At 42.0% G+C, this 14,127-nt stretch overlaps 1 protein-coding gene across 2 annotated transcripts in view; it reads left to right on the forward strand.

Moving 5' to 3' along the window:
• Positions 1-14,127, forward strand: part of znf407 (zinc finger protein 407) — a 150,994-nt gene that overhangs the window by 8,905 nt on the left and 127,962 nt on the right. For both annotated transcript variants that reach the window (XM_023276849.3, XM_055013850.1), the window contains exon 4: positions 4,543-4,657. In XM_023276849.3, coding sequence (XP_023132617.2) covers positions 4,543-4,657 — 115 coding nt within the window. The remainder of the gene's footprint in view (positions 1-4,542; positions 4,658-14,127) is intronic.

The raw sequence follows: 14,127 nt of genomic DNA on the forward strand, positions 1-14,127 counted from the left end.
AATCAGTGAAATCAGGAGACGGTAGTGGGAGGCTGCGCACAGATTTGTCAATTTGTCCCTTAAAGGAAACACGTACACATGCTTGCGTTTTGCCAATGAGTACAGCTGGAATTTGCATTTTGAGGTAAATTGGTCACTTTTTCACTGGAGTTAGCTGTCTGACCTCAGACTGAGCCTTAAAGCAACGGACACACAAGCCGCAGGATGTGATGCGTGTGCTTCCAATGAAATGTCTGCCATCAAATTTAAAATGGATGGCACTTAGAATCTGCGTATATTTTCTAAAATATTAAATCAGAAAAAAGAGTACATGTGAAATGTAAATGGAGTACCAAAGGTGTTTCTAAGGACAAAGGATCAGGTTCTATACTCAGCATTGCCATCATTCACTATCGAACTAATCGGTGAATTAGATTTTGATGACTAAAACCACGTAGAAGAACTGAAAAAAAAAAACTAATTTGAAAAGGTGAAAGCAAAATCAGAGTGAAAACAGAAAGCAGACTGAGGCAAGGCTGAAGTATTTACGGCTCTAGATTTAATTGCAGTTTTTCCATGCCAGTGCCTCCCGCTGCAGCACCCACCATGCAGGCAGTGGAGGAACTGGTGAAAAAGTGTGTATAGAGCAAAGTCTCCCAGCTTCAGAAGTCTTTGGATGAGCTGGCACAGGACCATAAGAAGGCACTGGAGGGCAATTTGTCCCTCAGGAGAACTGTTCCAGACTGGGAAAGGGAGCTGGCCAACCTGCACAAGGATATCAGTTATTTTCTAAACACTCCCCAGAGAACAGAGAGAGTAAATCCCGGTGCTGAATGTTCTGACCAGAAGTGGGAACAGTGGCTTCTAACTCCATCACCGGAGCAGTTTTCCCTGCTGTGCCTTTCGCCTCCTCCGAGCCCCCCACAGACACTAGCCAGGAGCTGAGTGAATTGGAATGGGTTGGATGGCAAACAGAGCTTCCCAGGAATCTTAATCTCAAGTTAAAGGAGCATCTGCAGGGCCGTTACAAGGGCATTTCAGACCCTGAATGGAAAGAGATTAGAGGCTGTGTTAAAGACCTCCTCCGATGAAAGTGAAGTTGTTGTTTTTTTTAGCTAGAATAGGGCTGAATGATATGCAACAAAATCATATTACGATTATTTTTTGACAGATATTGCAGTTGTGATGTGACAATTTTTAAACTTCATAAAAGAGAAAAAAGATTACAAAGCACGTTCCCATCCTACCACCACAACGCTTAATTTTAAATAAGCATGTTCTGACAATTTCACCTTTCAGTTTGGATATTGCACGTTTTGATATCACAAATTCGATAATATTTCCATTAATTGTTTATCCCTGTGCCAGAAACATATCACGGGTGAAATGTCATTGATTAATTCTAACACGTATGGCAGAATTTTTTTTCCATATTAAAACATGCCATCGTGTAGCATTAAATATATTTGATTAAATGGCTGAGCAGATTTGTTGGTGAGCTGGTGTGCACACTCTGAAGGAGTAAATGCCATTTAAAGACAGGAAGAGATTATTTTCAAGGGAAAAAAAACCCTTCAAAATATGGAATTTTGATACACACATAGATACCAGTACAGTAAAGATTGTTTTTCTTTTTGATTAACAAAGCTTCAAGTCTTCTGTTTTTGTAACCAATCATATATATTTGGAGGGACCTACTATTAATTTTTGGCCTGTTTTCAAATGCTACATATTGAACTGTGTGTTGTAAAATAGTAAATTCCATTGTGATGAGTATTAATCATCTTGTAAAAGCTGTTTTATATCTTCTGTGGGTCTGGACGAACCATTTAAAAGTTTGTATTTAAAAAATCCCTCTTGGTGTCATTGGGTTTGTCTTCATTTTCAGGCTTGAGACCCAAAAGTTTTAATAGAAAGTGGGCTTTAAAATAAGTTAGCATTAGGTGCCAGGAGCGTTCAATGAAAGACTCTATTCAGTCGCACTGTGGGAACTGAAAGATGCAGTGCTTTTGGAGCTTGACCCAAATAATGGACTAAAATCCAGAATCTTTTGGACTCTGTTGCTTCAGAATTTTCTTTTTAATGTGTCTTTTTGTTTGTCTGCCAGCGTTTTAGAAGTGCAATATTAAATTGCTTCTGTGCTCCTTAAATACGGCGGCATATTTTGAGGGGTTTGTTGGGTTTATTTATTTAAGACTCTTCACAGATGCCATCAAACTTGGTGTCTGCAGGCAACGAGAACTGCTTTTCTCTTCCTATCCTCACTGTGGCATTCTGTTACAAGCATTTTTTTAAAACGCACAATGGTGCCGATGGGAACAAGTGAAATTTTCCTATAGAGAAGCATTTCAGATATTTGTGTGAATTGTGGCACTGCATTAACCATGTTCGAATCCACTCACTGTAGTGCAAAATAGTTCAGTTTCTAAGCTAAAGTTATCAAAAACAAGGTGACAGATGTTAGTAAACTTTGACTGGATACCTGCAAGACTGTTTGTAGATGTAACTGTCACTCAAATGCTAACAGAATGCATTTATTTTGTATGAAACTACCAGTTATTATTGTTTTTCTCCAAACCTGAAAGTTATAAACAAGGCTGTGACATGAGCGTGTGACATGTGCAAGACTTTAGACATCATGTTGTGTGTGTGTGTGTGTGTGTGTGTGTGTGTGTGTGTGTGTGTGTGTGTGTGTAATGAAACATTGCATGAGGTTCTTCTCTCCTCTCAGGAAATGAATTAGTCATTCCCCGTCTCATCTGGGATGTGAGGGAGCCACATTGCCCCTATGTGGATGGCAATATTAATTTAACATGACACTGCATTGATGGTCAATTTCAGTTTCACGGAGGCTGTTTAAGTGGAGTGGTGGAGTATTAATGTGATAAGATGTGAGAACTGAGGGAAGTTACATCTCTCTCCTTTCTGCCATGTTTCATATTCAGCCAGCCATCTGGACAGATCAGCTCCCCACACGCCTCCCTCTCTCTCTCACCTCAACTTTAGGTTGTCTCAGTGTGTGTGAGTGAGAAGCACAGAGAGAGAGAATGATTGTCTCTCCTTCTGTTTGTCCACGGCCGGCTGTGTTTTGTGAATATAATGCGAGCGTCTGTGTGCATAGGTGTGAGGTGGGGCTCTGAATCTAGATGTTGTAGGTGTGATGGTGGGTGTGGTGTGAGTGTATACGTCTTGTCTTATTGTTGTTTTATGGCTGTTGATGATTACATTGTGTTATTTTTTTTCCAATGTGTGTGAAAATGTCTCCACATTATGGTGTGAAGTTATGTATATGGGTATTATGTGTTTTTCTGCTTGTGTTTGTTTTTGCGTTTGCGCCTTTGTGACTCCGTGCTGTGATTTGTGTGTGCAGTATACTGTGGGGACATGTGAAATGAAGAGGCTGGCTTTGCTGCTGCCCATGTGTGGACCCCCGCACACCCCCGCCGTCCCTTGTGTTTATGGGCCTTGTTAGCACAGGCTTGCCTTTCAATCTTCGTTACCAGCATAAAATTCGATGTGTCGTACTTCCAGCTCACAGCAAGTGAACCGTGTATGAACGAATTAGTAATCTACACAAAGTGCTTAATCAAATCAGCAGCTGCCCCTGGAATAAATATTGTAGAACGTCTTGGGATATTCACTAGGAGAGGGTGAGGTTTTGCTCAAAGATGCGTACGTGGATATCATACCAGGCCGCCGCTTAGTTCCGAGTGTCGCACTGTGTCATGCTGCCCTCAGCCTGCTGAACAACATGTTTATTTTGCTTCAGTAAATGCAGATGTTTGATTTTTGTGAAGAAATGTGGGCTTCAGCAAATTTTGGGCTGATTTAAGCATTTGGTGTAGTGTAGAATGTACAACTAAAGTGTAGAATATATATAACTTACTTTGTCTAACGCCCAGTTTCTGCTGTTTTACTTTTGTGAGGCACTTTGTTACCCCGTTTACCTTCAGTGTGCATCACACAGATAGTACAGGCATTGGCCCTCGCTGCTCTGCTCTTAAATGACAAATAGCAGTGAGAGGCTTTGCCACTCTCTCAAATGCTACCCCGCCCTCTGGACTTATTAATGACAATAATTAGGGAGAAACCTCCCTGTGAAGCCCGCCAGAGTGATTAGCGCTTTAATGATGGAATGGGAGGTAGTGAGCACACACAGAATTGATTTACGTATTCGCCCTGACCTTTGGAATCCAATTTACGCATCCACAGGCAAAGGAAGAGTAGGTAAGAGATGAAGGAGAGTGACAAGGATAGATAGACAGTGAAAGGAGAGCTGCTTGGCACTTGGAGTGTGACTGTAGTTTTTATGGGGACTGGAGTAAGGGCATCTGTTTCTATAATTTTGTAGTAATTTTGTGGCTGTGAAGTAGATTGAAGTCCTAGCAGAGAACTAATAACAGTCTTCCATTGCCTGGCATTGAAAAATGATCTGTAATGTAAAATCACATTTCTGCCCAGCAGTTGTACAGTCATGTAATATTAAAATTGTCCTTTTTTTTCGTCCTTCTTTCAGACATAATATTGTTGTTGCATATGATTTCTCCATACTTTGTTTTGCAGGATCCAAGCCATTCATGTGTAAGATCTGCAACTTCGCAACTGCTCAGCTGGGAGACGCCAGGAACCATGTGAAGAGACATCTCGGGATGCGAGAGTACAAATGTGACATATGCGGGTGAGTTACAAGGACCAGCATCTTCCAAAGGTCAATAAAAACACGTTCTTTAAAGCACAAGGCTAGAACCTGAAACAAGTTAAACCAAGGCTTTGCTTGCCCAAGTTGGGTGACAAAGGTGGTCAAATGATCAAAATACTGGCCATTAAAGGTGAAAGTCAGGTACTTTTTTTGCTTTTATAGCTGGCATACTTTTTTTTTTTAAAAATGTGAGTGTCTTAGTAAGGTTTTTCCTGGCTTAGAATGGACGTTACATAGAAATCTACACAATTTACTGTCATTTTTGACCATTTAATAAAGAATAATGTCTATTATGGTCGGTTAAATTAAATCTCAATTAGCAAAGCTGGTTTAAAAATGTACATTTACTTTGGAGCTTACTAGAATCACTTGAGGAAACACCAAGAGTTCCTTAGTGCAGGAAAATCCCTGCTTAGGCCCAATCCCAGTTCCCCTTCTTGACCCTACCAATCTGTTTTTCACGCTGCCACATACGGTAGGGAGTTTCTATATCTACTGGGCATAAATAGCTGTCCTCATGGAACGTGGAGAGAAATTAGGATTAGGCTCTTTGTGTTCCACTGATATTACTGAGACATAGACATTTAATTAGAGCCCCCTGAGAATTCATTCAGCCTTATGAGGTAAGTTGCAGACACATTCAGATGATAAGTGTCATGTTTATTCTGAAGCATATTTTGGCATAATTTATGAGAAATATCTGGTAGTTTGCAGAGCATCTTCCATAACATATCTTCCGTTAACAAGCTGAGAGTGGAAATTGAAATGGAGTGACAGCCAATGCTTAGTAGGTTCCTCTCGTCAAATGTGATCTGCTAATTATCTGTTGTGCAGCTTCTTTAAACTGTTTGTCTCAAGCTAATTCATAACTTAAGCCTATGCATTCCTGCCTGATCATAACAACAAAAGTGGGATGGGTTCTCCGATTTCAATCTGTTTATCTCACAATTCAAATGAGCTGCTTTACCACATAATGTCATTAATATGCCTTTCTAAGGTCGTGCTCTCCCAGGTACATATGCTAATAGTTATTCAGGCAATAAAAGTATTGGTTTAAAGACATTTAATATAGAAGAAATCAAAAAATAACTCCAAAAATATCAGCAATGGTCTCCACTTAATACTGAGTCCAACCTTTTATTGCTCTCAGACCGTTCTTAAGAAGCCAAATACTGTATAAAGTCAGCTTTCATCAAGAAGGGAAGGTAACAGAAGTAGAGTTTCTTTTATAGTGTTCATGCTTTCAGCTGTACAAATAATCCTAATTGTAAGTTTATGTAGGTAACCACCAGTCTATAAATACCCAGTAGTGCAAGAGTACAGTTATTATCGCACTACCTCGTACCCCCTACATGTACGCCATATGTTGTGTTCTGCTCCTTTCATTCCCGTGGTAGACCTCCTCACTGCCTTGCCATGTTCAAATGGATGTGTTAAGCTGTTTAACATGCAGTCGGGGAATACAGTAAATTGTGGGATTTCCAGCTTTGTGCCATTGAGCTTCTATGGCTGCACATTCGCTAAGATGAAGACATATGTAGAGTTATTAGTTTCTCCCTCTGTGTGATTCTGTGTAAACTGTTCCATTTAGTTCAGTCGCAGGCCGATTTTGCTCTTTTGAAGCCGAGCACGGCAAATGTGTTTATTTGCTCCTGCTGATGTTCGCAAACATATTACAGCAGGAGCAAACAAGCTTTGGTTTAAACACAGCTTCTCCTTTAATGAGAGGAAAGGCTCATGTTTCACAAGCCCTCCAGCTGAAAACCCTCTTCTCCCAAGTGCTGCAAATGTGTTGGGCTTTGACCAAGTGTCGAGCTGTACATACACACACACACACACACACACACACACACACACACACACACACACACACACACACACACACACACACACACACACACATATACATACGGAACAGTTCTCCAATATGCCTTTAAATGGGACCACTAAATACAGCCCCTGGTTTCACAAATCATGCGGATGGAGGAGCTGTGTGCTGCCAGTGCCAGCCACTGGTGACAAATCGGCCCTGTGTGTGCTTTCAGTACTGACTGATCACCAGGCCATCCCTCCTCCTGACTAAAGAGCAGCAAACACAAAGAAACCCCCAGAAACACCCTCATTAAGGCCAGAGTCATACATACATATAACCTGCTCCCCTTCCCAAACTTTTCACGTTTGATGCTACGTCCTTAATCTGAATCTAAAGCACGTTACTAATGGATGGCCGTGTTTCAGGTATAATGTGTAATGTGATTACCCTTTTTGTTTTGGGTGACCTAGAAAAGTAAGATTATAGTGCGATTAAGCTCTGCATTCTCCAGTGGATACTAATGATGATAACATTTTGCTTAACCAAAAAAGTTTTTTGGGGTCTTTTTATGTGTAATCACAATTTATCATGTCAATTAACACAAGAGTGTGTTTGGGCTCCTTTTTTTTCTCTCTAAAATTTTAGTTTCATTAATTTATTTCATGCTTACAGACTCTTGGGCCTCCATGTAGCACAGAGTTTCTAGGTTAAGTTTATTGCCATTTTGTTTAGGCTCAGCACATTGTTTGTGTCCTTTTTCTTTTATTTCCTTTCTTAAAAAAAAATCCCTCCTCACTGCCATCGATTGCCGTGTTTTCCTTGTTAAACTTTCACTAGAAGATTACCTCGGCTCTGACTCAGAACGAATGGATGTGCTGCACCTCGGCTGTCCACCTCACTTTAGCTTCAGCTCGCTGCCGCTGCTCTCTTTTCACGAGCAGGGGGAAGTTGTTGATAGTTAAAGATCATATTGTTGTGGCATTTAATTAACAAATGCAAATGCAAGGCCAGGACAGATCTGAACCCTTGACCATGCTGCCAATCAAACCTGAGTGCACTGGTTCAGCTCCTCGCTCATCACTGCTCCCACTTCTTTCTGCCTCACTTTTCCATTTATTTCTTCCACATCTGTTTGTCCGTGGTCCTACCTATCTATCTTCCCGTCTTTATTTTCAAAAAGACTTCCCCGTCCTAATTTGCCTATAAAGAACTCTTAGGATGTAAAAACAGCAGAAAAACACAAATTGGCTGTTAGCATGCGAGATAAGATTTCTCATATTTAATTGGTAAAAAAAATCCTCCAGCATGTGAGACGGCAGATTCTTGTGTTTCCTCCTGGCGTGTTTTGTCCACATTGGGGCTTGGCCACTTAATGAGCCTCCTCCTCCTCTCCTCCATCACCGAGCGGAAAGGCCGTGGATTCAGCATTTCCACCCTCCCGCTCTCCGTCCTCCCCAAAGATGCAATGGACATCCAGTGCTGTTGTAGGTGTTAAATTATGCATTAACAGTCTAAATGCTTTGAGGCATTGGTTTAATATCTCAGCCCAGGCCTTAGAAGTATTAACACTATCATGGACATGGATTGTCCTCTTGTGGACTGCCGTTTTATGATTATGGGTCATAAGCTGCCCGTTTCCTAGTGTCACTTCAGGAATTCGAACAAAGCTTTAAAAAAAACAAACAAACAAAAAAAACCCAGTTCCTTCTTGCTAAACACAAAAAGTTTGTGGCGTGCTAAAGTTTGTCTTTGGTGCGGAGGAGTCTGTGTTGTGTTTTTTTCCCTCCCTCCCCTCTAGTGTTCTTGACTTAGTGTTGGAGAGAGTATATATAGTCATGATTTCATGTTGGGTGTTGTGTGTGTGATTTGACTGTTAACAGGATGGGGCTGGCTCATGTCAGGGTTTTTATGTCCCCCCTGTCTTGTGAGATTGTCTGGTCTGTTCCCAGAATAGCCCATCAGTTCCGCCCTGCGTGGCTCATCCGCTGTAATGTGCCTTAATGCCCGGGCCTGTATGAGTAGTGTGAGGCCTGGCAGTGACAGTGGAGGAGCATCTTAGCTTGCTGCTTATCCAGAGAAAGCCGTCACTTAACTCAGCCCCTCTATTGTCTATCCACACCCTCTCCTTCTCCCCTGACGTGATTCTCTATAATCCTCTAACAGATTCTGGTTAGAACTCCCTGAGAACTATTTTTATGTGTTTTTTTTCTTCCTTCCTCCCATTTAAACATTAATGGTTGTTGCAGATGAAGAGAGGGATCCCTATGAGGATGATTATAATGTCACTTCGCTGATCTCCCGCCGCCCCGAAATAATTGTACATCATCGCTTCATAACGTGTCAGAGGGACACGTTGGTGGCGTGCAATTAAAACCACAGAATATAATACACCAAATTACTGCCTGTCAGGCCTATGAACAACACACTCGGTATTTGAGTTACACTTAATCATCACGTACATTAGCGATTTTGCTAAGATCCCTCCACCCTGGCCCCCGCCGCTCGTACAGCCAGGCCATGAAACACACTGCTCCTTACAGCCTGCTGAGGGATTGTGTCGTGTGGTACAACAGCTCCAGGATAGCAATGTATTTATGTTGGAGTTGGACCTTTTGAAAACTCATTATGCCCCTAAATGATTTAGCTGTGCGCGGCCAAGAGCATGTACTGCGTGTTTGCAGGAACTGTAAGCAGGAACTCTGAATTCATTAACAACCAACAATAAGCCCTTTGTGTTTGCATATTTCATCGGTAGTGTTATCAACCTTCAGATTCTTGTCAATATGCAATTGGATGCATGGTAAGTAAGAAAATTGGAGAAATTAAGCATGACCACCTTAAGGCATAGTTCTAATCTTTTCTTTGTTGTATTTGAATGTACCTCAAAAATATTAAAAGTTAGTGAACTGACCTTGACCCGGGGGTTGTGCCTTCCAGTGGATCCATGAACTTCTCTGTGGATGAGACGACAGCCACATATTCATATATCTGCTTTATGTATTCATTTAATAGATATGGTCCACTGACTCGGTCCAGCTGCTATAATTTCTGTTCATCAGACACAGCGCCTTGCACTTATTCCCTTCAGGAAGATGTATTAATGTTTACAACTTCGGACACTTTAAAGTCTCAGTCTGGGAACATGGTCCTTGTCAGTCAGGGTGGACCCCTTCACCAAAGTAAACACATTTTGCTCTGATGCATTTAACTAAATTTAGTACGCCATTATCGGAAATGAAATAAGTAACGCTAAAGGTCATTTGGAAAATAATGCAGAAAGGCTGGTCTGGAAAGGTTAAGTATGTGACGGAGCTGTTCTGATGATAACGAGGGCTGCGTATGGCTTGGAGAGCTCTGCGTTCTGGTTTGACTCGGCACTCTGCGATCGCTCTTTATGACCGAGACAGCTTTACAGCCCGTTACCCCCCATAACACGATAAAGCGCAGCATAATGGATTGGATGTGTTTAGTAGCCTTGGGCTGATGTTTGTAAAATTAATGTTTTTTGCAATAGAAACACACTCATGCGCAGGCACACATGCACACACGGAAAGAGGGAAGAGAGGAAAAAAGAGAGGAGGGACAGAAATCTAGACAGCGTCGATGTATCAATATAAATCCACCAGTGTACAGTTTTACACTTTTTATACTTGTTTTGGAGCCAAATTGTCAGACTCCATTTCCTCAGAAGTGATGTGTTCTCACAGGTATGAAGAGATGACAACAACAAACATATGACTTCATTAGCTGAGTTTGTGTCATAAGGCCTCATGCTCAGCAAAAAGGCAATGAATGCTATTAAATTTGTGTTTCAAATTGCACAGCACAAGTACTTGAGGGAAACAAAGTCTGTTTGCTCGGTCAGTCTCATGTAGGTTTAAAGGATGCTTTTGAAGAGTTTGAATGGGAACCCACTCAGCATCTCTGAGCGCTAGAGACAAAGAGAGAAATCTCTGTCAGCATATCACTCCTATTAGGTTTTAATAACAATCTCATATTCTTTAGCGGGCCCACAACAGGGGCCTCGGGGCTTCATAATCAAACCATTTCCCTTTAATCAAAGACAAACCAAAACAAACACTGGGTCCAGACAGTAAACGGCAAGATCAGTGGTTAAGCTAGGAAGCCAACACAGCACATAGGCTTATGATAGTAAGTTATACTACACTTGAGGACTGTCTAAGTTAAGAGGCTATTGTCTGCATTATGCATGATCTTAGTCGCTTCTTTCCTGAAACATTAAACTTCTTGTGGCCTCAGCCTTTCTCGGCTTTTTATCACTTTTTGTTTTTGTTGAATCTCAACTTGCAGGGCATGCAGGGCAAAAAATGAAGAGAAGATTTTTAAATGATAGCATTTTACACACTTTTAATTTAACTTGTGAAGATTAACATCAGCTAACAAATGGGACTCTGTTCGGCAGAGAAGCATGAGTAAAATGAGTTTACACCCTCCACCCTAAACCGGGACAAAAGAAGTGCAAACTTTATCCTATAAAGTAGTTGAGTTATTTTAAAAATGTTGCTGAACAATCCATTCTATAGAGCTAATCATGTCATAGGTATATTGTAGGAGGAAAAAAAATAAGGAGAGGGGAGCTAATGAGTGATTAACAACAGCAATTAAAAGATGAAGAGGAAGGCAGATGAAAAAAGGGGTGTAATTAAAATATCAGTCCTCTCATTGTCAGAAGTGCGAGTGTCATCCATTGTGCACTTATTAAAAAGCTGGGTGGAGGGGAAGGAGCGAACGGCGCTTAATTTCAGCAGCCCAAAGTGTCTGGTAATCTGCCCATGGATGGAGCTGGAAAAGGCTGTAACTCATGTTTAAGTGTTGGGGCCGTGTCATTGCAGGTTCACAGTCATGCATTTCTGTGTTGACACCCATCGGGGCAGGGAATATTTGGCAGTCAGGAGTAATTTAACTTAATTAATGGGATGCATATTTGATGGAGGAATAAAATATCCCGGCTCAGCAAAGTGGAAAAGGGGAAAGATTTAGTGGGAGTTAAAGGTGGAGGGGAGAGTAATTTGTGCATTCAGTTACCGGCTGCTTGAGAGACAGAGAGGGAGAGAGCAAAGGAGATGAGAGAGAGGGAGGAAGAGAGAGAGAGTGCGTCAAGGCTGATAAAGATGGCAACCGGAGAGAGGAGGAAGCGGAGGGGAGGATGAGAGATGGATGGTTGACACAAAGCTGAGCTGATGTGTAGAGGGGAATGGGCTGTCCCTCCATTGAGAGGGCCATCAGACTGACAACGCTTGATTTAATTGATATCCAGACTGAGCCCTTTTCTCAGCGCAAACAGACACATTACGCTGGTTTGCAAACTTGTGGCAGAGCTGCCGGCTGCCAAGGGCCTTTTTAATATTCATGAAGGGGCTTTTAAGGGTGTTGGGCGATGGTCTTCTTCCTCTGCCGCCGTCACCGCCGCTGCCGCCTGCTTCCCAACATGTCTTTACTACCAACACACACACTTCACCTTCCTCTCACTCACACAGCAGACAACGCAACACGCTGGTTCTCCCACACAAACCCGTGGCCTGACGAAAAGCTGTCACGCTGCTCTTAATCTCCCCTGGCACTTTTTAATTGACTTCCTGTAGGTATAGATTATTTTCATGGTGAGTCTGCCACCAAGATGTTTGATACTGTCCTGGAGACTGGCATCTGGGATGTTTGTAGCTCACCGGAGATGGCACTGCTGTCTCGGTCTCTGTCTCTCTCCCTTTCTCCCTCTCCTCGTGATGGCCAGACTTATTGGGGGAACAGGGGAGAGGTAAAATGCAATCAGTCACTGCCATCATCATAATTGAGCTGATGTACCTGCTGGGAGTGCTGGGGAAATGTTGGCTTGGGTGGAAGGGAGGCTCTTTGTGTCTGACTGAAGCTGTTAGTCTTCAGACCGATATACAGGGCAGGTATTGGCCTTCTGTTAAGACTTGGACATTGGCCAGTTTGTGCTGTCCTTCTGCTATGATGTATGTGATGTCATTTCTTTGATTACATACTGTTTTTATTGTAGAATTAATCAACACTGTGCTGCCTGTCTGAGATAAGCCCTTAAGTCTAATGAAAGGGCTTGATCAGATTCCAAACAATTATCCATAGATTATAATTATGATTAGTTCTTAGGTCATGTCAGGTTAATTTGTATGGCCTCGTACTACAATGAGCTTTACTAGCCCACAATGAGCAGTTTTTGACAGAGCCAAAACTCTCTGAAAGAAAAAAAAAAGGATAGCAAGTGATTTGGATGCAAATAACTAGTTGTTAGAGTTACAAAACATTTTAAAAGGCCTGAAATACAACTTTGAGATTCTAATATGTTCCGTTTACCAGCATCCATTGTCCTGATGTTATGGCCTAGCCTGCTTCTACTTGGAGTTCTTGCAGAAGCACTCAGACTTTCTAAGTTTTCAAATGTTTTGGCTCTTAAAACAGTGACATTTAAAGTTATGAAATACTAGCACATACTGTCAGCTGTCATTGGCTGGAGTCCAAAAAACACTGTTAGAGATACAAGCCTTCATATCAATTGGTACGCCAAATACCACTCTCACTTTGTGTATCACATGTGGTCTGGCCCACACACACTCATACCAGGCACACAAGCGGACGGGGCCTCCGCCCACACGCTGCCATGTAGTTACACATGCATCTTACACTCACACACAAACACACACCAACTTGCCTTCCCTGTTATGATAAAAGCCTGTTGATGCTACATCATGATTTAAACAGGCGTGGTTTCTCTAACATCATGTTTGTGGTCCCTGATTGGGTCAGCAAGGATTCATAGTGGGCCTTCGTTTTATTGTTATTTTTAACCCATTAAAATTAATCAGATAGAATGTATGGGCTGAGTTTCATAGTCTCCACTCTCAGCAGTGCCACAGCGAAGACAGTTATGTGATTTGTATATCAAACAGACAGTATCTAAGGACCAAACTGTTCTCAGATGGTGTTTGTTTGCCACAGTCTATATAATTAGGCTTCCATTTTCTGTTGCAGATCCATTGATGGATTACATCAAATGTCTGTGCTCCTGTTGTGTAATCTGTCACATTAGGTTTAACACTTGTTTCATCAGGCCTACATATTAAATTTGGCCCCTCATGCCCCGTAGCCCATTATTTGGTAGCATCCTTCGGGCTTAATATCACAAGATTCCCATGATTCTCAGATTTATGAAGTGATATTGACCATTGTCTATGCGAAACAGATAATAAGCCATGATGAATGGGTGACATTAGTGATGAAATTACATCAACCTTAACAGGCTATTGTATTAACACACCTAGCCGATCCCTCTCCTCCCCGCTGCCCGTTTAATTGATTAATTGCTGACGTGGATGGATGAGGGGTTGTGGGTCCTGAATCGGAGGCTGATTGCTAGTCAACCATAAACAGGAGCAGCCACAGTGGGCCCTCAAGGGCAATATTCATGCTCCCCAACCTTATGGTGATTCCTTATCCAGCTCTGACAAGAGGAAAAATATTCGGCCATAAAAATGCTGGTATCACCGGGCTGACATATAAAGCCCTCCGTCACTCCCTCCCTCCTCCTCGGCTGTGTTGCGTCTCCTTTAGCTCTCAGTCAGCTCAGCACACCCGTCGGACTCTGAAATCACCCATC

Source organism: Amphiprion ocellaris, chromosome 9 (genome assembly GCF_022539595.1).
Source record: "Amphiprion ocellaris isolate individual 3 ecotype Okinawa chromosome 9, ASM2253959v1, whole genome shotgun sequence".
Taxonomy (NCBI): Eukaryota; Metazoa; Chordata; class Actinopteri; family Pomacentridae; genus Amphiprion; species Amphiprion ocellaris.